Here is a 23,953-nt window from a genome sequence, read left to right on the forward strand (position 1 = left end):
CAACTTTATTGTCCACACGTGGGGCAGTTGGTTTCACATAAAATACACTTTACAAAAATAAACTATTATTGGAAGGTTTTGGCAGATGATAAATTAATTATTTTATTCACATGTTTACTAAAGATAAGAATGTACCAGAAAACAACAGCACTGTTACAATAACTAGCGTACCCTGACCAGTGACCACACAGCTGAGAGCGTCATAATGTTGACACTAAACACTTTAAAGCATTACCTAACACTGAAAGTAGAACACACACTCACAGGTGAATCAACAGTGCTTATTTAAGGCAGAAAAACTGAAAATAGCATACACTGTAATCCTAGACTAGTGAGTAGTAGTAGTAGTAGTAGTTGTTGTTGCTGTAGTTACTGGCTTAAAAGGAGGTTCTTATCTTTTTGCTGACTGGACAAGAGGGAGTGGGGTAAAGTTGCTCCTACCGACTGATCTAAGGTCAGTTTTGCATAATACATCCCAGGTTAGGAGGAAGGAGGAAGGGAGGATGAGCTGATCCTAGAACTGTGCCTAAGAGCAACTAATTCCCTGGAAAGGAGGAGACTCAGCTGAGGAGAGGTGTGGCCACACATGTGACCTGATGGAGCGAGGGAAGGAGAAAATTAGCAAGTAGAGGAGTGTCAGCCAGCTCATCTGGGTGGTTGGGTTTGTTTTTGTTTGAGGAAGGAGGAGTGGAGGAGGTGGGATGTCTGTAGGTTTTCCATTTATTCAAAACAGCTTCTTAAGGAAGTTACGCGGCAGTTACTGGTTAGTCCCCACTTACCTGTCCATTGTTGGTCTCGGTGGTGCAGTGCTGTAGTGTTTCTGTGTGTGTACCTGTGTGTGTGTGTTTCAGTGTGTTTTGTCTTTATTATTATACAGGAGAAGATAAAAAAGTAACATTACAGATGTAAAACATGTTTACATTTACACTGGCATGACTCAGTTAGAACTGGTTCACAGCAGGCTCCTGTTCTGCAGCACAAAAAGACAGAATCCCATAACAATACAAAAAGTAAAAGCGGGAACAATCACAGAAGGAAGACAACAGGAAAATATAAACAGCTACACAGCACTACAAAGGAGAGGACTTAAGGGAGTGAGTAAGATGGTATAATGTGAGTTGGATCAGTGGTTGAAGGTGTGTCCTTCCATCAGATGGTGTTTACATGTTTGAAATATGAGATAGAGATTGAGATCTAATGTTATAGGGGATCTCATTCCAGATGTGTGAAAAAAGCATCTCTGACCGTAGTTGTTTTTGTAAGGAACTGGGTTAGGTGCAAGTGAAAATGATCTAGTGATGTGTTCCTGTCTTGTATTTTGTCTTGGAAAGTAGAGCAGTGAATGTTGGAGGCGAGTTATTATTTTCGATCTGAAAGAAAGATGTAGTGGCTAGATTATCTGTGTAATTCTGAAAAGTCAGGGCATTGGAATGTGAAAGTCCAGTGCAGTGGTGAGTCCAAGGGGGAAGGTTGCCATGGATCTTATAGGCTCTATTGATCCAGATTGATCAGATGGTGGAGAAGAGGCATAAAACTGTCAGCACGAGTCTTAAGAAAATGCGTATTTAAGTATCACAAGCCTGAGATTTTTTTTTAACAAGTTCAAAACATCAGTCAGCTCATTCTGTGTAATCCCAGAGAAAGAATGAGGTGGGATGTAAAAGAAAGACTGTGTGTTTGTTTGCGTGTGTGTGTGTGTGTGTGTCTGCCCTATGGCTTTGGCGGAGAAACTCCGAGCATCTTGTCATAACGGGGATCCGTCTTGCTTCCCCCAGACCCTTGTCTCCCTTGTCTCCGTCCTCAGCAGCTGTCTCAGGATGTTCCGCAGCAAGAAGAAGAGGAGGCCGGAGATCTCGGCGCCGCAGGACTTCCAGCACCGCGTTCACACGTCGTTTGATGCAGCGAAAGGCTGCTTCGTGGGCCTGCCAACGCAGTGGCAGAGTGTTATTGACACCCTGAGGAGACCCAAGCCCATGGTGGACCCCTCCAGGATCACCAATGTGGAGCTGAGGCCAAAGAAGGTAGAGTAGCCCCCTCCCACTCCACAACAACATATTCGGTTGTTAAGTCAGCAATTTCCGGGTCCAAACCAAAACTTCCCCGCACCAGAGTACCAGTGTACTAAAGCGGTAGAATGACAATTCAAATATAATGAATTATTATTATTACCGCGGCATTTCGAAGACAGCGCCTCAGCCAACGTTGGACCCGGAAACACGTCACGACTTAACAACCGAATTGGCTTCTATTTACAGCGCCTTCGGAAAGTATTCAGACCCCTTCACAGGATCCACATTTTGTTGTGTTATAGACTCAATTTAAAATTGATTAAATGAAAATAATTTGCCATCAATCCACACACAATACTCCAGAATGTCAAAGTGAAAACATGTTTTTAATACATTTCGTAAAATTGAAAACACCTCATGCACATAAGTATTCAGACCGATTGCTATGACACTTAAAATTAGCTAAAATGCAAAAATGTCATCAACAAGTCACTCAATAAGTTTAATTTAGTCCATCCATAATGCAAGGATAATAGTTCATGTAATTTTGGAATTATATATTTGTTTTTATAGCATCTCTGATTTACATAGGAATCAATTACACACTGTGTGAATCAGGTTATCATTGCAAACTGAGCAACTCGAGAGGAACAAAACAGGAATGCGACCCGGAGGCCTGGGGAGACTTGAATGTACAAAGTTGAATGGTGGAGAGGAAAAAGCACAGTCAATGGGGTAACATCATCTCAGTCACTCTCCAACATTGTTCTATAACTTCACAGACTGTGGGGGGATAACATTGGTACCACAAAGTCAAGTCTTAAACATTTAAACAAACTGGGATTTTTGCACTGCTGTGTCTAGACAGATGACAGTTAGGCTACAGATCCAGTTGACTGGGACTTTGCGCTGCTGTGTCTAGAGACAGACGACAGTTAGGCTACAGATCCAGTTGACTGGGACTTTGTGCTGCTGTGTCTAGAGACAGACGACAGTTAGGCTACAGATCCAGTTGACTGGGATTTTGTGCTGCTGTGTAGAGACACACGACAGTTAGGCTACAAATCCAGTTGGTTCAAATACTGTGATCTGACGCTGGCGGATCGATGAGAAAGAGGTGATTGTACATTGTCAGAAGGTTTGAGTAAGTGCAAAAGAAAGAAACTGTAATGTTGATACATTTTTTTTGCCAGTGAGAAGTACAGAAAGACTGTGTAAGGTAGGGAGATGAAATGGATAGAGAAAGGTATTCTGCTGATTATAAGATGGATAGCGGTTACTAAGTGTTAAGGCAAAGGTTGTACATTGTTTCCCTTTTTTAAATTTATTTTTATTGTATTATATCTTTACCTTTTCTTTTTACTGTTTTCCCCAGCTTTTATATTCATTCTATGCTTGTATGTCTTTATAAGTGTTTTTATATTCACTTTATGTTCTTAATCCTGTTGTAAAGCACTTTGAGCTGCATTTCTTGTATGAAAGGTGCTATATAAATAAAACGTTACTTACTTACTTACTTACTATAACCAAGTGGCCAAAAATAATCCCTTAATGGAAAATAATCTATCTCATATCCATTGTGTTTGCAACAATGAATTCAAGTGATACAGCAAAGAAAGTGGCTTGAAATGTGTTTATTTGTTTTTACTACAAAGCTTACCATCAAGTTATGGGTATGTTTGTTACTGGCAGGGACTGGGGAGTTTGTCAAGATCACAAGAAAATTATGAAATTTGCTGAGTTGGTATTGACATCCTAATCTACACAGTGTGTAATTGATTCCTATGTAAATTAGAGACCCTATAAAAACAAAGATATTAATTCCAAAATTACATAAACTATTATCCTTGCATTAAGATGGTGTGTGGATTGTTGGCAAATTCTTCTAATTTAATCTATGTTAAATTGGAGTCTATAAGTGAAAAAGTGAAGGGGTTTGAGCACTTTCTGAAGGCACTGTATACACAGTTGACTTTTGATAAGTGTACATTGGAGAAGTGAACATTCTGTTTAATTGGAGTTTACCCGTCACAATTCAAGTGCTTTATATTTGATTGTGGATATCAGCATGCTTCGTTTAACTGCTCGCATCGTTCAACCAGGAATTCACTTTGATGTGTCAGTGTTTTTTCCACATCAAGTCAAGTGTAAGCTCCTTATCATCTCCAGCCTGTCATCTGTACATCTTAAAACCAAGTACTGTGGGTTGTGGTTTGACCTAGTCAAAAGGGTGTATTTGTATAGCAACAGCATATAAACTGTACTCTACTGTATTGCTAGTTGCTTGTTTAACTGCATTTCCCCCATTCTTTACGTTACACTGGTGACCCTGCATGCAGAAATCACTGAAGCATGTGAGAATATACAGTATACCACTGTACATTTGACAGTGAGATACACATAGCATACATGTGTGATAGACTAAATCCTGTACTAATGGTTTATCTCTGTACAATAGTGTCAAACCACAATACATAGGAAGTGTTGGCTGAAAGACACTCAAAGGTCTTCTTTGAAGGCACATTCTCTTTGTCGATAAGTTGCTAAGCAAGAACATATTTTGGTGCACGTTATCCTGTGTGAAAAAGAGGAGCTTCAGTTTACATCTTGCCTGACAGACTGTCATGTCCTCTTGTTATTGACGTACCAGGAAGATGGATAAGCAAAGCCTGTTACATCATAGGGTAAACCCCTGGGGATAGTGACCTTAATGCTCTCAATTACATTATTTCATGTTATTCATACAAACCCGTTAATTTAAGGACTTCTAATTCCACTGCTCTATTCGAAATGCCTTTATCCCTGAGAAGGAACCAGCCGCTGAGTAGCAATGTTAGGTTGATATGTTATTACAATGAATGTTGACCGTCTCAGTGATATGTGCATGCATTGTAAACAAATAGGTAACTTGACTGGCCAGTTTTTAGTCCAAACACATGTTGAGGGGGTTTCAGCTTTGAACAGGTTAAGCATAGAAAAAGGTAGAATGAGATGAGGTGTTGCTATCAGATTAATATAATGATATACGCATCCACACACTAAAATAATCACACATTCACTGATGCCTCTTTTGCATCATAGTCTCTCTTTAATCATTCAAACATGTACAGGTACAATTAAGATTGAGGAGCCTTCTCAATCAACCAACAAACTGATGTTTCAAGTGGTGCAGCGCTGTACATTTAGCATATGGCATGTATTGCCAAACAACAAGCCCTTACAAAAGCTATGTATTAGATATAAAATAAAATGACTTGCCAAAACCTACCAATATGCTGTTAAAATTCCAGAACATATTATTGTATAATACAGAAATGTTATACATTCCTATTTTCATTTCTCATTCTACTCTTTATTGACCAGTAGCACACTACCCGTACCCTCCGATCCTCATCCACTGTTCCCCTCACTGTCCCACCCTCAAAACTCAAAGGCTTCGGAGACCATGCCTTCTCATGAGCTGCACCCCGCCTCTGGAACTCTCTCCCTCAACCACTCAGAGACTCACCCTCACTCTCCACTTTTAAATCCCACCTCAAAACCTACCTGTTCTCCCATGCATACAACCTCCCCTACCCCTAACCATCTCCCCTAACCCTGCCACCCCCCTCCCCCCCTGGACATTGCTGCGTTAATTGTTCCCCATTCGTTAACTCTGTGTTATATGTGCTCATGTTATCTGTTGATTGTTGTTTCTGTGTTTTCAGTTTTTCCCATATTGTCAGCCTCTTTGAGCCCCGGAAAAGCGCTATATAAAAACAATGAATTATTATTATTAACACACAGGCTACCACAGTACCAACACACAACCTACCACAGTACCAACACACAACCTACCACAGTACCAACACACAGCCTACCACAGTACCAACACACAACACACAACCTACCACAGTACCAACACACAACACACAACCTACCACAGTACCAACACACAACACACAACCTACCACAGTACCAACCCACAACCTACCACAGTACCAACACACAACCTACCACAGTACCAACACACAACCTACCACAGTACCAACACACAGCCTACCACAGTACCAACACACAACACACAACCTACCACAGTACCAACACACAACCTACCACAGTACCAACACACAACACACAGTCTACCACAGTACCAACACACAACACACAGCCTACCACAGTACCAACACACAACCTACCACAGTACCAACACACAACCTACCACAGCACCAACACACAACACACAACCTACCACAGTACCAACACACAACCTACCACAGTACCAACACACAACCTACCACAGTACCAACACACAACACACAACCTACCACAGTACCAACACACAACCTACCACAGTACCAACACACAACACACAGTCTACCACAGTACCAACACACAACACACAGCCTACCACAGTACCAACACACAACCTACCACAGTACCAACACACAACACACAACCTACCACAGTACCAACACACAGCCTACCACAGTACCAACACACAACCTACCACAGTACCAACACACAACCTACCACAGTACCAACACACAACCTACCACAGTACCAACACACAACCTACCACAGCACCAACACACAACCTACCACAGTACCAACACACAACCTACCACAGTACCAACACACAACCTACCACAGCACCAACACACAACACACAGCCTACCACAGTACCAACACACAGCCTACCACAGTACCAACACACAACCTACCACAGTACCAACACACAACCTACCACAGTACCAACACACAACCTACCACAGTACCAACACACAACCTACCACAGTACCAACACACAACCTACCACAGTACCAACACACAACCTACCACAGTACCAACACACAACACACAACCTACCACAGTACCAACACACAGCCTACCACAGTACCAACACACAACCTACCACAGTACCAACACACAACCTACCACAGTACCAACACACAACCTACCACAGTACCAACACACAACCTACCACAGTACCAACACACAACACACAACCTACCACAGTACCAACACACAGCCTACCACAGTACCAACACACAACCTACCACAGTACCAACACACAACCTACCACAGTACCAACACACAACCTACCACAGTACCAACACACAGCCTACCACAGTACCAACACACAACACACAACCTACCACAGTACCAACACACAGCCTACCACAGTACCAACACACAACACACAACCTACCACAGTACCAACACACAACCTACCACAGTACCAACCTTTTTTTTAAATTGCTGTGTATTTACTGAACACTTGTCTTTGTGGAAAGATTCCCAGACAATTTTATGGAGATTAGTATTGGGTGTAGCTGTTTACATGGGCGCTGTTCCACATGAGTCTATCTGGCATGACCTGGTTTCAAGTTGCACAATAGAAGTACATGCTAGGTGTCAAATAGACGTTCAACCATGAACAGTGTCAATACCACTGTTCACTGAGTCACTGTTCACAACCAAGCAACGTAGCTAATATACTTCCTCATCAATTTCAATGAGATAAACCATTTTCACATAGCATGGCCATATAGTGAGGGCCAAGATATAACCAGTTTGCACCACTCCATATGCAAAGCTCCTTATTGGGTGTATATAATACCCTGGGGACCACACAAATAATTGTGTTGCTTTGTTGTTGAGCTGTCTATTGGATCACACGAATTGCATTAATCAATATAGTGATCTACTTTGATTGTTGGGGTGGATCAGTGCACAACCTTGAAAGACAGGATAAAGTAAAGAAGGTTTTCAAGAACGTTATGACGTCCATTTAATTGAGTTATGCCAATGTAGCAGATTCACGCACAGAGGGAGGTCGATACAGAGGTTTGGGGTTTGGGCACTGCCCGTTTATTCACCAGTCCCTGACACCGGGACAAATAATAATGATAATAATAATAATAATGATAATGGTGCAGTGCTCCGGGTATCACTGATCCCACACTAGTGATGTTACGTTCGATGCAGTAGTCACGACAAGGCGTCGATCTTCCGACGCAATGTGCGTCGATACAAATGTATCGATGCTTGTGTCAATTTGGCAAAAACCACGTGATTACTCGAACGAAGCTTCGTACGTCACACAAGCACCTCTGACCGATGTGTCAATCATTCTGTTGTGTTTTTTGTGTGGTTTGGCAATTGTGTGGTTTGGCAACTTAACTGTACAACAAAAAAACAGACTAGTCAGCATTCACAAAACAGCTATGAAAATTGTAGGTGAAAGAGACTATGTGATCCTAAATAAACTATATGAAAAAGCTGTCCTGGACAAGGCTAACAAGATAATCGCAGACCCCCAACATCCGCTCTCCACAGAATACGAAGTTCTCCCCCTAGGTAGAAGGCTTCGCATGCCAAGATGTAATTATAAGCTCTTAAAACTATCATTTGTCCCATTCTCCATTAAACTAATCAATTCGCTCAAGCAGAAACGATGATTAGGACATGATCACCAGCACCTGCACTTTATCTTAGACACCACTTGAAGGGCCATGTGCAATATTCGAAAACACCACTTGAAGGGTTATGTGCAATTAGTCAGGTTCACTATGTTTCAATTTAAACTTTCGTGGGAATTTTTTGGGGATTTGCTAATCTATACATTTTTGGAAAGGGCATTGTATGAGGAATCAGAAAATATATGTTTCCATTTGCACAGATGTCTGAAAGGCGGCCATCTTGGCATTTACAAAATGGCCGCCATAATACACACGTTTTGTAATATCTTGGCTTCTAAATAAGCTAGAACATTGATTTTAACTGCTAAACCTACATTTTCAGGGTCAATGAATCCAATGGTTGGAGTTACAAAGCAATTTTTTGTATTCTTCTTCTTAAAAAAAAAAAGTATATGGGCACAGGCAGCCATTGCTCTGCAGGATCCATAGGCTAATTGGATCCCCTGCAAAATTGGTACTCCAAACATGAGGATGGCATGCTTAAACCAACAACCACAGACGTCCTCCCAGCCCCAAAGTCCATCATTGAGATGGTACAATGCAAATGCAAAACTGACTGTTCTTCTGGCAGATGTTCATGCAGAGCTAAGAACTTAGCCTGTACCGACATGTGCAGCAGCCAGTGCCAGAACGATGACGATTCCCAAGCTGTGACGCACGAAAGTGATGATGATGAACTAATCTAACAGCCCAGCTCACATTGGCACGCATTGGACTCGCCATTCACATATCACATCACACATAGCATAAACGCTTATACATAGTCAAGAGACACAACCCGCCTGTCATTACACATAGAGTAAATACACATCCCACAAACAGAACAACCAGCACACCATACACTCCCCACATTCCTCCCATTCATTTATTTTGTTTCATTCCCTATTTGTATCATTAAATATGATATACGGAGCTTATTCTCCATGCCGCACCCGCCTTGAAGTCCTGCCTGAGAGCGTTCCTCACTTCCTGTTTGCGCCAACTCAAGATCCCCAAAATCTGGCGAAGAGCCCTAGTTGTTGCGATCCCTAAACCGAATAAGCCTGAAGGGGACCCTAAGAGTTACCGTCCTATCTCTCTGTTATGCATCCCCTTCAAGATCCTCGAGACGGGGCCGTCTTTATAGACCTGACGGCTGCCTACGATACCGTATGGCATCGCGGCCTCACCTGCAAGCTGCTCCGCCTGCTGCCGGACAGGCACATGGTCAGAATGATGATGGAGCTCATCCGTAACCGCAGCTTTACCCTTACCACCGGTTGCGGACAGCTAAGCAGGCTTCGACGCCTTAAGAACGGCGTCCCTCAGGGACCTGGCCCCCCTCCTCTATAATATCTACACCTATGACCTGCCCAACACACTCTCGCGGAAGTACGCCTACGCAGACGACCTCGCAGTGGTGTACTCTGCTGGAAATTGGCAGTCTGTGGAGGGGATTCTGAGCCAGGACATGCAGACACTAGTGGCATACTTCCGGAAATGGAGATTGAAGCTTAGCGAGGCAAAGACGGTGTCGGCTGCCTTCCACCTTAACAACAGGGAGGCTAAATGTGAGCTTAGAGTATACCTAGATGGAACTCCCCTGCCATGTTCCGCTGAGCCAATCTATCTCGGCGTGACATTGGACAGGACGCTCACGTTTCGCCGGCACCTCGAGTCACTGCGCAAGAAGTTAACAGCTCGTGTGGCGTTGATGAGGCGAGTGGTTGGCTCAGGCTGGGGCGCCGGCGCAAAGACCTTGCACACGGCAGCCCTAGCCCTCCTTTATTCAACTAGTGAATACTGCGCCCCAGTATGGTGTCGCAGTGCCCACACCCGCCTCATCGACTTGCCTATAAACGAAGCCTTGCGGTTTGTGACAAGATGCCTGCGTCCTACCCCCGTGGACAACCTTCCCACCCTAGCAGGCATCCAGCCCGCAGGCCTCCGCCGCATGGGAGCCACAGCACGTCTCGCCTGTCGGGCCGTGGAGCTTAATAACCATCTGCTCCACGATAGGCTCACTATAACAGCGGAGCCCTCCCGGCGTCTCAAGTCGAGACACCCATTTGTGCCTGCCGCACAGGATCTCAGGCAGCAATGCAGAGATCTTAACATCAGTGCGGCAGGATGGGCGGATTATATGTGGCGCGCGGAGTGGGAGGCAAACACCTCCAAACTCCGCGACCATATCCCAGTCGCCGGCCCTGAGCCCCTCGGGATGGACTTGCCAAGGCTATCCTGGGTGAGGCTCAATCGTCTCCGGACCGGCATCGGGCGTTTCCGCTCATCAATGCACAGATGGGGCTTGGCCCCAAATGCGTCGTGCGAGTGTGGCGCAGAGGACCAAACCGCAGACCATGTTATCCTGGATTGCCTGGTGTACCACCCACCCAATGGGATGCATGTTCTGTCGGTACTAGATGACGAGACGATGACGTGGCTTCTGGAGGGGTGTCCAGAAATATAGCCCGGGTGAGCCCCTCAACCAGGTCTCGGGGTGGTAAAAGGGTAGCCCCTCGGCCCCGAGCATGGTGGAGTGGAGAGGAAAACAACTACTAATACGCCGAAAGAAGATAATTAAATATGCCATTAGGCTAAAGATTTACCTGCCTCTGTATTGCCTTACTGGTTGCTGGCTGTTGCCATAACATCCAAAAATGTATAGATTAGCAAATCCCCCCAAAAAGCCAACAAAAGTTTAAATCATAACATCGAGACTATCTAATGCAGGTTGTCGTGATCATACTGTGGTCTGTGGACTCACGTATGGAAGTAATAGAAAAACGACAATTTCTTAAAGTATAAGTTACACATTTTTATGTGATGATATAAAAAATATATATATACAAAAAATAGCTTTGTAACTACAACCATTGGATTCCTTGACCCTGAAAATGTAGGTTTAGCAGTTAAAATGTTCTAGCTTATTTAGAAGCCAAGATATTACAAAACGTGTGTATTATGGCGGCCATTTCTTAAATGCCAAGATGGCCACCTTTCAGACATCTGTGCAAATGGAAACATATATTTTCTGATTCCTCATACAATGCCCTTTCCAAAAATGTATAGATTAGCAAATCCCCAAAAAATTCCCACGAAATTATATAACAAACCTGACTAAATATATATTTATACCAAATGATGCCATGTCCAGGTGGAAACTGCTGCCAATGTCACTCAATGTTTGTTGCTGTCCTGTTGTTTACTTTGTCTACTGTATGTTGTATGTATCGTCTCTGTTGCACTTGAAGCATGAAAGTACCATGCCCAAGACAAATTTCTCCTCGGGGACAATAAAGTATAATCAATCAATCAATCAATCAATCAATTCCGCAAACGAGGCAGTGTTCCAAGTTTCGTACTGCATAAAATGACGTGGAACTCGCTCATATTCGAGGGTTGTAGTCCGAGTGGAGACATACGGATGCTAGACAGAATCAATTTATTGACAGAGGCAGAGATAGAAATAGACAGGAGATCGGTAGATATTGATAGATAGATATAGAACATACAAAGACAGTCATAGATTCATAATTGCAACACATAGACTAGCCAGAAACTTTGCCTTTTCATGTACACAAGCAATACATATTTTATTGTTCACATAAGCACATCTCTGTCCAGTTCCTACAATATAGCCTTGTTTTGCACTCTTTCCCTGTTCCACGAGCACGTCCCAACACTGTTGGCCCTGTTATGACATGTTGACCATTTACAGTATATCTGCTCCAATTGTCAAACAGCCATGTCCCACACATGCCAAAATGTCATTCAGATTTGTATCCTTACATGTCAAGGGGATAGTGGTGGTCTAGTGAATAGGACTGGTGATCGGAAGGTTGTGAGTTTAAATCCTGCCTGAAACACCACCACTAGTGTGCCCTTGAGTAAAGCCCTAAAATACTCCAGGGGAGTAATTCCACAGTTTGTCACAGCACCTTTATTGAACAAGACATCACAGATGACGGTGGGCTTATTGTATTTTGACTTATGAATCAGTCGATACAGCCGCCATACCATGACCTGACCAGCAGATAGCATTATGGAGCTGCTGTATCGACTGCATCGATAGATCGACACTTTTTCCAACACAATTGTGTTGAATGTGTCAATGCTTCGAAAGCTTCGTTTGTCTTGGACAAATAATAATGAGGACAATAATAATAATGATGATAATGGTGCAGTGCTCCGGGGATCACTGATCCCACACTGCTCGGCGTTTGCGGTGTCTCTGCTTATCGCTTTTCAGCCGACCGTCTGCCCGCCTCTCACTCGCCAGTCACTGCCCCTAGGGAACAAACCCACACAGGTTAAAAAGACCATTTGGGATGATGAGTCTGATTGAGGACACCTGTGTCAATCAGCTCCACCATCCCCACTGCACCACAGTCTGGCTCCACCTGCAGGCCAGAATGCGCCATGCTCCCCACAGCCAAATTTTGCCAGTTTGTTCATTCCATTTTTTGAGCCAATATGGTGCCCTATAGTCAGCTTCACGCGTGGAACAGATTCAGTTCAACAGATAGAGGACGTTGAAGCTTATTGTATGAATACAGTATATTGAATAGATAGAGGATTGAATAGCAGATACATTAAGTGTATGTCCAATAAACGATTGGCCTAATGCTGATTCATTTCATCCAAAGCTGTGGCCAAGCATTGTTCAGTCTCACCTAGAATTCCGTTAACTGCTTGACAAGGAAGTTAAAAACTCTGCCCTCAGAGCAACAAGATACAACACCCCTGACACCAATGCCTCACTCCATATATCCCACTCTCTTCCTTTCTCCCCATCTCTCCATCACTGCTGTTCATTTCTGTGAAATAATTCAGCTGCTCCTGTCATTGACTAAGTAGTGTGTTGTTGTACATTTGTCTTTTGATAACCGTTGCCCTTAAGGAATGTAGAGGGCAGTCACTTATATCGAACAGACGTTTAATATGTAATTGTAGAGCCTCTATCCTCAGTTATTCCATATTGTAGGGCCTTGACATCAATGTACTAAAAACTAAAGGTAAACATCTGTATTCATATAGATCCCTCTCTTTGTGTAGACAATCGTGCGGGGGAGTTTCATCGGACATGGAGACTACATCTCCCACGTCATCGCTGAGATGACCCGTCTCTCTGTCACCAGCTCCAATTCCCTCCGGAGGAGCAGTCCTTCAGCACGGAAACGAGCCCAGTCCATGGGCCGCCTGGGCGAACTCGTGGAGGGGGACACATATCAGTACGAAGAGCTGGGGCAGGAGAACCATAAAAACGGGGGAAATTCAACCTTGTGGCAAGATAGGGTACGACAGGTACGAAGCGAGAGTGGCAGCCCTCAACTGGTCCCTAAGAAGAGCGCCACCTTGCCACCCAATGGGGCACTCCCCCGAGCGAAGTCAACGCACGAAATGAGCACGCCGCCAGTTGTTGGTAAGCCTGCACCCCTGCCACGGGGTCCACCCTCAACGCCACCTGGAAGAGGAGGTACAGGGCATTATGCACGTAGCGAGGTTGCTGGATTCAATAGTGTGCCACAACAGCACAGAATATGCATTCAGAGGCCTGCTTCCTGCCTTTATAGCCCACAAACTCATGGACAACAGTCTGGGGTTAACCTCAGGGTCAAGCCAGCTGTCATTCACCTGCCAGACCTGCTTGCCTCCTCCAAGGATACCCCCAGGAGACCTCACTCATCCTATGACCTGAAGGTGAGCCTCTGTCTTTGCTGTTAAAGTGTTGAAACAACTTTCTCTGTTAGACTTCATGGTCTAGAATATGTGACACCTGAAAAGGAATGTGGTTAAGCAATCCATAAAACACTTTACTAGACAGGTACAAAATATGGCAATAACTGCTTCAGGGCACCAAAAGTATTGGAAAATTGGCTAGACAGGTGTTTCTGGTTAATCATAAGAGAGCTCATAAGAAAGTACATCTGCTATTGGTGTCTGTCAACATGAGGACCAAAGAGACATCAGTGAAAGTCAAGGAAGGCATTATGTGACTGAAATACCAGAAAAATCTGAAACAGCTAAAACCTTAGACTTACAGTTTGTAACATCATTGAAAAAGAAAGACAGCACTGGTGAGCTCAGCAATCACAAGTAGGCTGGTAGGCCAAGGAAGACTTCTGCAGTGAAAACAACCAACGACTGTGTCACAGATCAGGAACCCTCTCAAGGAGGTAGGTGTGAATACGCCACCAACCAAACTACAGAGGCTTCACTTCAAGGTTCAAACCACTAGTTATCCTAAAAAAGAATGGTCAGGTTACAGTTTGCTATTACACACGTATAAATCCTGCAGAGCTCTGGAAAACGATCTTGTGGACAGGTAAGATGAATATTATCATCTACCAGAAGGATTGCAAGTTTTGAGAAAACTTCCCAAGATTTATAGCATACTGCCCAAGATTTACAGCATACAGTACCACCTCATCTGTGAAACATTTTGGGCATGTAGGCTATAGCTGCCACAACAACTGTCTAACTGTCAGCAAATACCTCCACATTAATTGGATGGCATTTCATCATACAGTCAAGACAATGATCCCAAACATAACAACTACCGAGTTTACAAAAAAGATGAGTTTTGATTGGCCAAGTCAATCAGATTTCAATCGAATTGCATTTCATTTCTTGACTATAATATTTCAGGCAAAGACCTCAAAACAAACAACAGCTGAAAATAGCTGCAGTACAAGCCTGGCGGAGCTTCACCAGAGCATGTGTTGGGGTCAATAGGTTACAGACTTCAGGCAGTTATTGCATACAAAAGATTGTAGACCAAACACTAAACATGAACACTTTATTTGGACATTATTTATTTTATATATATATATAATTTTATTTTTAAAACTATTTTTTCCAATACTTTTGGAGCCCTGAACTAAGAGTATGTTTAGAAAATGTTGTGCTCTCTAAATGGTGAACCCAATCTGAAAAAACCCCATTGAATTAAAGATAATAATCTCTACTTTGACCCCATAGTAGTTTAAATCAAAACTGTTGGAGAATAGAGCTAAAAGAAGACAAAATGCTTCCTCTTTCCTATACTTATGGAGGGCACTGTATTTCCTGTTTCCAATAATCCCCAGGTGAACTCATTGGGCCCCTCACCCATGTCCCTACCCAACGGCACCAGCAGCCCAATAGCGGGTCGAGGAAGAACACACCGAACATTACGACCCTCCTCTAGCTACACCATTGGCCTATCGCCCATAAGTAATAAAATACAGGGTACCTCCAAACTCCCAATCCCCAAACAGGACAGCCCATCGCAGCCTAGACCTTCTCCAACAGGCCGTCCAACGTCCAACTCCCCAGGGGCCTGCTCCCCCTCCCTCAGACCGGCACAGCAGCAGCAGCAGCTCAACTCCAGGACTGTCCCAGAGCCCGAGCCAGTCAAAGTGACCCACGATCAGTTCAAAGCTGCTCTACAGATGGTGGTGGACAAGGGCGATCCCCGCACCTCCCTGGAGAACTTTGTGAAGATTGGGGAGGGCTCCACAGGGGTGGTGTGCATTGCCCGCGAGAGGCACAGTGGGCGGCAGGTGGCGGTGAAAATGATGGACCTCCGGAAACAGCAGCGCAGGGAGCTGCTCTTTAACGAGGTACACAGAATGACCCTTGACCTTGAAAGACGGTGGTGTGAAAGACTGCTGAAAGATGATGTTACTAAAACCTTAGATCACTGTAATGTCTCTGGACCAGGATATTATGTATGATCCATGTGGTTATAGATGGTATGGAACAGAACAATCCTGACTGAATGCTGCTTTACCGTGTTTTGTTTTCACTCTTTGAATGATTAGCTGATTAGTCTCTGCTGACCTTAGGGGCCTTGCTGGAATATAGATATGAACTGGCTAAATCATTTTTCCTGTGTGTTCTGTGTTTTGTAACCCTAAGGTGGTCATCATGAGGGACTACAGACACCAGAATGTAGTGGAGATGTACAGGAGTGCCCTGGTGGAAGAAGAGCTTTGGGTGATCATGGAGTACCTGCAGGGCGGCGCTCTTACCAACGTTGTCTCTGAAACTAGGTGAGGAACTATCATCACGATGCAGAGCTGAGCCATAAAAAAATTTTTTTTGCACATTGCACATACCTCCTTTGCAACCACTTGCATCTGTACATACAATACTGTACTGTACCTAACTGTACATAGCTCATATATATATATATATACCTCTAACTACCGTACTTGGCATACTGTACCTATCTCTATGTTTTTTTTTCATATCATGTGTTTTGTATCACTATTTGCACTTCTGGGGGTCATTCCACTAAAGGTGGATCAGTATACCGGCGCTATAAATAAATGCGGCGCTCAGGGAACTCGAGATTGGATTTCAAGCCTCAGGTGATTCCTCGAATGAGGATCAGCCTTGTGTCATCAGTGTTCACAGAAGACAGGCTTACAAATCTTCGATATGGGCGCGTGCACGCAGACATACGCAGCCCAGAAGAGTCGATCTGTCGAAATGAAGATACTCCACTCTGCAGGGGTACTACATTTGCGCAGCATTCCGAATTATAGATTTTTTATGAAGACGGAAAAATAAGATGTAAAATAGTGCAATACTGCCGCAATTAACAAGGCGAGGGAAATGGTTTGGCAAGAAATTGCTGACCGATTAAATATGTAGGTCATACTAGCCCCAGTTATTGTTATATGTTCATATTTTAATAAATTAATATTTACTACTGTGGTGATATCAGCAGCAGGCTACAAACCGTCATATCGCCACAATGGCCTAGTGGTATCGACCGCTGCCATAGGATTTATTCGTCATTTTATATCGGTGGTTCAAATCCCTCTTCAGGCGCACTTTTTACTGCATTTCGTTGTCTGAATCTAATCTAAAATCTCATCTAAAAAAGTATGTAGGCTATAAAATTATGGTGCAGGCTAATTTACAAGAACTGACACGATTACAATGGTGTTTGAAACCTTTGCATGAAATCTTCGGTTAAATGTAAAAAAAAAAAAAAAATGAATGACTTAGTCAAGTCTCAAACTCGCAACCTTTGGAACTCGAGTCCGCAGCCTTAACCACTACGCCAGCCAGACCGCTGTGATGACGGCAATGCAAGTTGAGAGAATTACTTTTTTTTTTACACTCTTTTCTTTATTGATATATCGATTTATCTATCACACTTTCAAAATATCAAGTTATCTATCGATCGATCACACTTTCAAAATATCAAATTATCTATCTATCACACAGTCAAACTATCTAATCTATCTATCTCGTGTGAAGTGGGAACTAATATTTCCTAGGGAGGAACTGTCGTTCGGGATGTAGTTTCCGCCTGTGAGCCTTTTTCGACGCGCGTCTCACTATAGCCTGTGTTTTAGCCTGGTCGCGACCAGGCTAGTTATATCTGACTCAGAAGGAGCTCAACCAAGCAGCGAATTATTTGAGCCACATTGATGGCACCGAACGCAAGCTAACATTTTCGAGGCTTAGAACTTTATCGAGCTTCGTGGAATAGGGCCCTGGTTAGATGCTAAACTGCATTTCGTTGTCTCTTATTCTGCAATGACAAGAAATTTGAATCTAATCTAATCTAATCTAATCTAATCATATCATTCTAATTACACTAATTGTCATCTCATAATATCATTTACTCAAACCAAACCCAAAGGGCAGTATGAGAGAGTAATACATTTAGATGACAGTTAATAAGTTAGTTTAAGGAAACTCACTGCGATGATGAAAAGTGATGTTAAACAGTTATATACTACCACCCACATCTACATAACTAATTTTAGTTTAAGACATTTGTTGTAAATCCCAAAGGAAGGGTAGATTCTTTATCATGCCTTGTTAGGTCAAAACAGGATCTACTTAATCTGACAATACAAAGGAGAAGAACAATTACATGTTACTACTCTCCTGTCCTGTGCACATTACTAACATATGTAGCTTACCTGCTTATGGTACATTGGTACATTTGGGGCGGCTGTGGCGCAGGAGGTAGAGTCGCCGTCTAATGATCACAAGGTTGGCAGATCAGCGGTTCGAGCCCCGGCTGGCCACATGTCGAAGTGTCCTTGGGCAAGACACTGAACCCCAAAATTGCTCCCAGTGAGCGGGCCAGTGCCTTGCATGGCAGCTTGCCGCCATTGGTGTGTGAATGGGTGAATGAGAGGCCGTTGTAAAGCGCTTTGGAGCAGCTTTGGAGCAGCAAAAAAGGCGCTATATAAGTGCAGTCCATTTACCATTCCATGTGACATTTCCTCAGGCTAAATGAGGAGCAGATTGCCACGGTGTGTGAGGCGGTGCTACAGGCCCTGGCCTACCTTCACTCTCAAGGAGTTATCCACCGCGACATCAAGAGCGACTCCATACTCCTCACACTGGATGGGAGGGTAAGGACATAACACTTACTATGGATGCACTCAATGAACTATATAAAATAAATAAATGTATCTTATTATTACTATTCTTATAATATGATAATAATCTTTTTTATTGAGTGTACTTAATACTTCTTGTTAATCTTCCTTTTCTTTACCTAGATAAAGCTATCAGACTTTGGCTTTTGTGCCCAGATCAGCAAAGACATCTCCAAGAGAAAGTCCTTGGTTGGAACCCCATACTGGATGGCCCCAGAGGTAGTCTCCAAGACACCATATGGAACTGAGGTAACAGAGAAAAATATAATAAAATATAACTTTATTTACAGTGCCCTTCGTAAGTAATGGGACAGTGAAGCCTTTTTTCTTCTTTTGCCTCTATACTCCAAAAGTTGGGATTTCAAATCAAACAATTGAAGATTCAATTATAATAAGCTTAACACTAGAACAGCTGTGCCGGGGGTCAAATGACCATAGTCTTTACAATGCTAAGCTGCTATTTACACACAACGACCACTAGTTGGCCGCTTGTAAATTAGCCTGCCTCCTACACAGAAAAACGCCAAAATAGCTTCATACTAGCTTATCCTGATGTGATTTTGAAAATGTAAGGATAAGGTTCCATCACATCATTCCAAAGAATAAAGTAGAAGCCGCACACTCTCGTTCCAGATGCAAAAAGTGTATATTTATTAACAACGGTTTCGACCGTAGCCTTTGTCAAGTCTTAAAAAACAAACTGGTGCATGTCAGCCATTAAATAGACAGGTATAGGCTAGATTGAATGGACAACACCTGTGAGGACACACCTATGTGAGATTACACATACGTCATAAATACATGAACCAAACAGTCGATGTTACATATAAGCTATCCAAAGGCTCAAAGTTCTGTGTAGCCTACATTTTCTTTTAGGACTCAGCGCTCTGCTAATACCTACATGTTATTTATATCCAGCCCTTACTTATGGGTCTATTCATGTAGGCTATGAATATAAATACTGTCAACAGCCCTCTGTCTCTCCTGTGGTCATATAATCTCTCTTTGTATAACGAACACTGAGACTCACTAGGTGAATATTGTTTTTGCACTGGGACCTTATACTGTATTTACAAGCGTTTGGTATGTCACAACACAAGTTACACTCAAAGTAAAAATGTTCTGTGTAATGAGTTTCTTCTTCAATAATTGATAACATTTATAAATTAACCGTAACCATGGTATCAAGGAGGCACGGACGACAAGCCACAACCAGTTCCGGAGTGGGGCATGGGGAGCAGCAACTCATTTGCATTTAAAGCTACAGACACAGAAGCAGCCAATTGAGAACAGGACTGAAAGAGTGCGGTATGCTAGAATACCGTTAGATTCAAATCTGAGTGGTATTTTCAGCAGAAAACCTCAAAGACGTTTCAGTGTTTTGGGGACTCCAGAGACATATATTAACGCGTTGATATTATAGATAGACTATAATATGGGACCTATATATATTATATTATATGGGAAAGAAAGCACTTGTGAGCTGTGAAATCAAGGACCCCAATTGAAATAAGCCAGTGGCTTTCTTGGGTTTTTATCCTTTTAGTTGACCTTGTATGTAATATGTACTTTCATGTACCTACTTCTGCAAATCTTCTAATAAAGTTTTCAATCAATCAATCAGCTCAGAAATCGCAAACAGCCTGGTAGGCCAAGGAAGACTTCTACAGTGTGTGTGTGTGTGTGTGTGTGTGTGTGTGTGTGTGTGTGTGTGTGTGTGTGTGACTATCATTCACAGAATATTTCACCAGCAGAGCTACAGAAGCTACACTGCAAGGTGCAAACCACTAGCCACAAAAACAGGATGGCCAGGAAGGTCTTGGTTTCCAAAAAAGTACCTAAAAGAACCTGCAAAATTCTGGAAAAAGGTCTTGCGGACAGATGAGACAAAGATTAACATGTACCAGAGTGAAGGAAAGAGTAACGTGTGGAGAAAAAAGGAACTACTCAATAATCACAGCATACAACCTCATCTGTGAAATATGGTGTGTAGCAGATTCAGGCACAGAGGGAGGTCGACACGGAGGTACAGGTCTGGGCACTGCTGGTTTATTTAACTGTCCCCACACAGGACAGAAATACTAGTCTGATTCAGCACTCGGCGTTGCAGTGTCTCTGTTCTGGCTCTTTCAGCCCTCCAGTCTACTCACGCCTCGCTCGCCGTCACTGTCTCGAGGGAAACAAACACACACAGGTTAAAAAGACCATTTGGGATGATGAGTCTGATTGAGGACACCTGCTTCAATCAGCTCCACCATCCCCACTCCACCACAGTCTGACTCTACCTGCAGGCCAGAATGCGTCATGCTCCCCACATGGTGGAAGAAGTGTTTGGCCAACAGAATGAATTCTGAAGTGTGTAGAAACATCTTGCCTGCTCACGCATGAGGTGCTTCATCATACAGTAAGACAATGACCCAAAACATACTGCCATAGCAACTAGGGAGTTTTCCCCCAAAAAGTTCAAAGTATTTGACTGGCCAAGTTGATCTTCAGATTTAATTCAATTTAACATGCATTTCATTTCCTGATGATATATGTAGGCAAAAAGACCGTAAAACCAACAAGAACTAAAGATGGCTGCAGAACAGGCTTGGCAGAGCATCACTAGAGAAGATACCTAGCATCTGGTGGGGTTAATGCGTCACAGTTATTGCATGTTATTGCATGCGACGCATTGTCAACCAAATACTGAAAATGAGTGGTTCATTTGGACATTTGATAAATCTGTCCCATCACTTTTGGGTGCCCTGAATTGGGGGACTGTGCATAAAACGTGTTGTAATTTCTGAACAATACCATTAAAAAAAAAGAGAATCTATACTCTAACCTCATAGTAATTTGATTTAAAATCCAAACTTTTGGAGTGTAGAAGAAAGAAGAAAGCGGTATGGTCAGGATACATAAGGATAAATGCATCATAACTGTTACTTTATCAGGGAATAAAGCACGGCTTTGAACACCTCTAAACAACTTCATACCACGGCTTTGTACAGAATACTCAATTGTATTGTATTGTACAAGGTGTTTTTTTTATACATTTGTTTGAGCACTATTGTTAATTCCAGGATGTGTCTGTAACATGCTTTTATTGACCTATTTTGCTTGTCGTATTCCTATTGTAATGTACCACTACCCACACCCTGATACTGTACCCCACACCTATCCCTATGACAACGCTACTCAAGCTCAGCCAATCCTTTTGCTCTGAAAAAAGAATCCCTAATACACAGTAGTATCTGTATCCACTTAAGTATTTTGTTATCTGGGTTCAAGACAAAGGAAAGCATGTTGTCTATTCTTGTATGTGGGTGTTTGTGATGAGAGAAGTGTGAAGAAGAGTGTTTTTACTTGTGTGTTGTGACGTGTGTTGACGTGTGTTGTGTTGTTTATCATAGTATTTCCTGCAATGTCCAATTATTATATGTACAGTATGGGTATAACATAAGAGGACTCATGTGTTCATGTTTCTTACAGTGTTATGGAAGGATGTTCTCTAGATACAGTTTGGTGGTAGAGATGGTGGTGTGTGTGTGTGTGTGTGTGTGTGTGTGTGTGTGTAAAAGATAGTGTTTGTCAGTACAAAATATTTCAGAGCTGACGGGATATGTGTGTTGACTAGCGAGTTTGTGTTGTGCTTCTCAACAACGTTGAAACGTAGTTCCGTGTTTCAAAAGAAAAGTCTGATCATTTTGATTGGTTGCCGATATGCGGACCAAAGCATTAGAACGTGTCACATCTTCACTGCATATGTTTTTGTGACAGGTAGATGTGTGGTCTCTGGGCATCATGGTGGTGGAGATGGTGGATGGAGAGCCTCCATACTTTAGTGATACACCTGTGGCAGCCATGAAGAAACTACGGGATGAGCCGCCACCCACAGTCAAAAACATACAGAAGGTTAGTCATACACAAACACATGCAAGCACTCACATACACAGCTTAACTCCTACATTGGTACTACAGTACAACCCATACCGATACTGAATCAGATCAGATCATTATTATGCAGCTCTGTTTTAGCCCTCAGTATTAACCCCAGCTTCTCTCTGTGTAGATCTCCCCTGTACTGAAGGACTTCCTGGGCCGTATGCTAACGCAGGACCCAGAGAAGAGGGCAAGCGCCAGCGACCTGCTGGAGCACCCTTTCCTCCTGCAGAGTGGTTCACCTCAGTGTCTGGTGCCCCTAGTGGAGCTGTACCGCAAGCGCATGTCCCGCTGCTGACCCATTGGGCCTTGGACTGGGCTGAAACCATGGCCGTGTTCAAAATGGCACACTAGCATACTGCATACTACATACTCAATGAGTATATACTGCATACTGCCTACTAAATTCATAATAAGTATGCCAATAAGTATGCCATTACCAGCCGACTGTTCACACTGAAGTATGCACCTCAGTATCCCGGAATGCATTTCGGCAGCGGGGATTTTAAATCAGGTTTAACCTCCATGGGCTAAAATCTGTTGTAATTTTGCCTCTACAAGTGTTAACATGTCATTTTATTACGTTTTAATATGTTTTCATGCGAGAAAGTAACCATGTATATTTCCCAAAATGTGGCCAGTTTATCAAAATAACTATAAAATTATATATCTGATCTGACGTTTGTTTTCCACTTCTGTAGGCTAACATTAGCTAGCTATGTTGCGTTAGTTATATATCTTTACTGCAGGGTTCGACAGAAAGGTCAGAACATAATAACTAAACAAGTTGTAAAATGATTGAAAATTGTTGTCCTAGCAGTTGGTAAAAGAACAGGATTAAAATAAATATATATGAGCAATAACATATAGTGCTGCTTGCTACAAGCACAATAAAAAACAACTTGTTCGTCTGAAGCTACATCTGAAGCTACAATACTGGGACCATTCGTGACTGGGCTACAGGCAGTCAAATACTAGGCGAGTGTGTGTGTGCGTGTGTGTGTGTGTGTGTGTGTGTGTGTGTGCGTGTGTAAGACACGAATAAACTTTTATGCATTTCAAGTGGCATCTTTGTAATCATGACGACGTAGACAGGTCTAAGAATGCATTTCACCATGTATAGTGAATTCCCAAAATAGTGAAAATACCACCGCTCATCCATGAACAGACT

The 23,953-nt window shown here is 42.9% G+C and overlaps 1 protein-coding gene across 1 annotated transcript; it reads left to right on the top strand.

The window, feature by feature from the left end:
* Positions 1-1,817: 1,817 nt before the first annotated feature.
* On the top strand, positions 1,818-23,080 carry LOC308152531 (serine/threonine-protein kinase PAK 6-like; the record flags this gene model as incomplete). The annotated part of the gene is made up of 8 exons (XM_080525530.1): positions 1,818-2,021; positions 13,511-14,155; positions 15,544-16,059; positions 16,358-16,491; positions 18,702-18,828; positions 18,979-19,104; positions 22,621-22,755; positions 22,913-23,080. The coding sequence occupies 8 exons, from the start codon at positions 1,818-1,820 to the stop codon at positions 23,078-23,080; spliced, it is 2,055 nt and encodes a 684-aa protein (XP_080381656.1).
* Between the last annotated feature and the right edge of the window lie 873 nt (positions 23,081-23,953).

Source organism: Nansenia antarctica (assembly GCF_963989245.1).
Source record: "Nansenia antarctica genome assembly, chromosome: 3".
In the NCBI taxonomy this organism is placed as follows: domain Eukaryota; kingdom Metazoa; phylum Chordata; class Actinopteri; order Argentiniformes; family Microstomatidae; genus Nansenia; species Nansenia antarctica.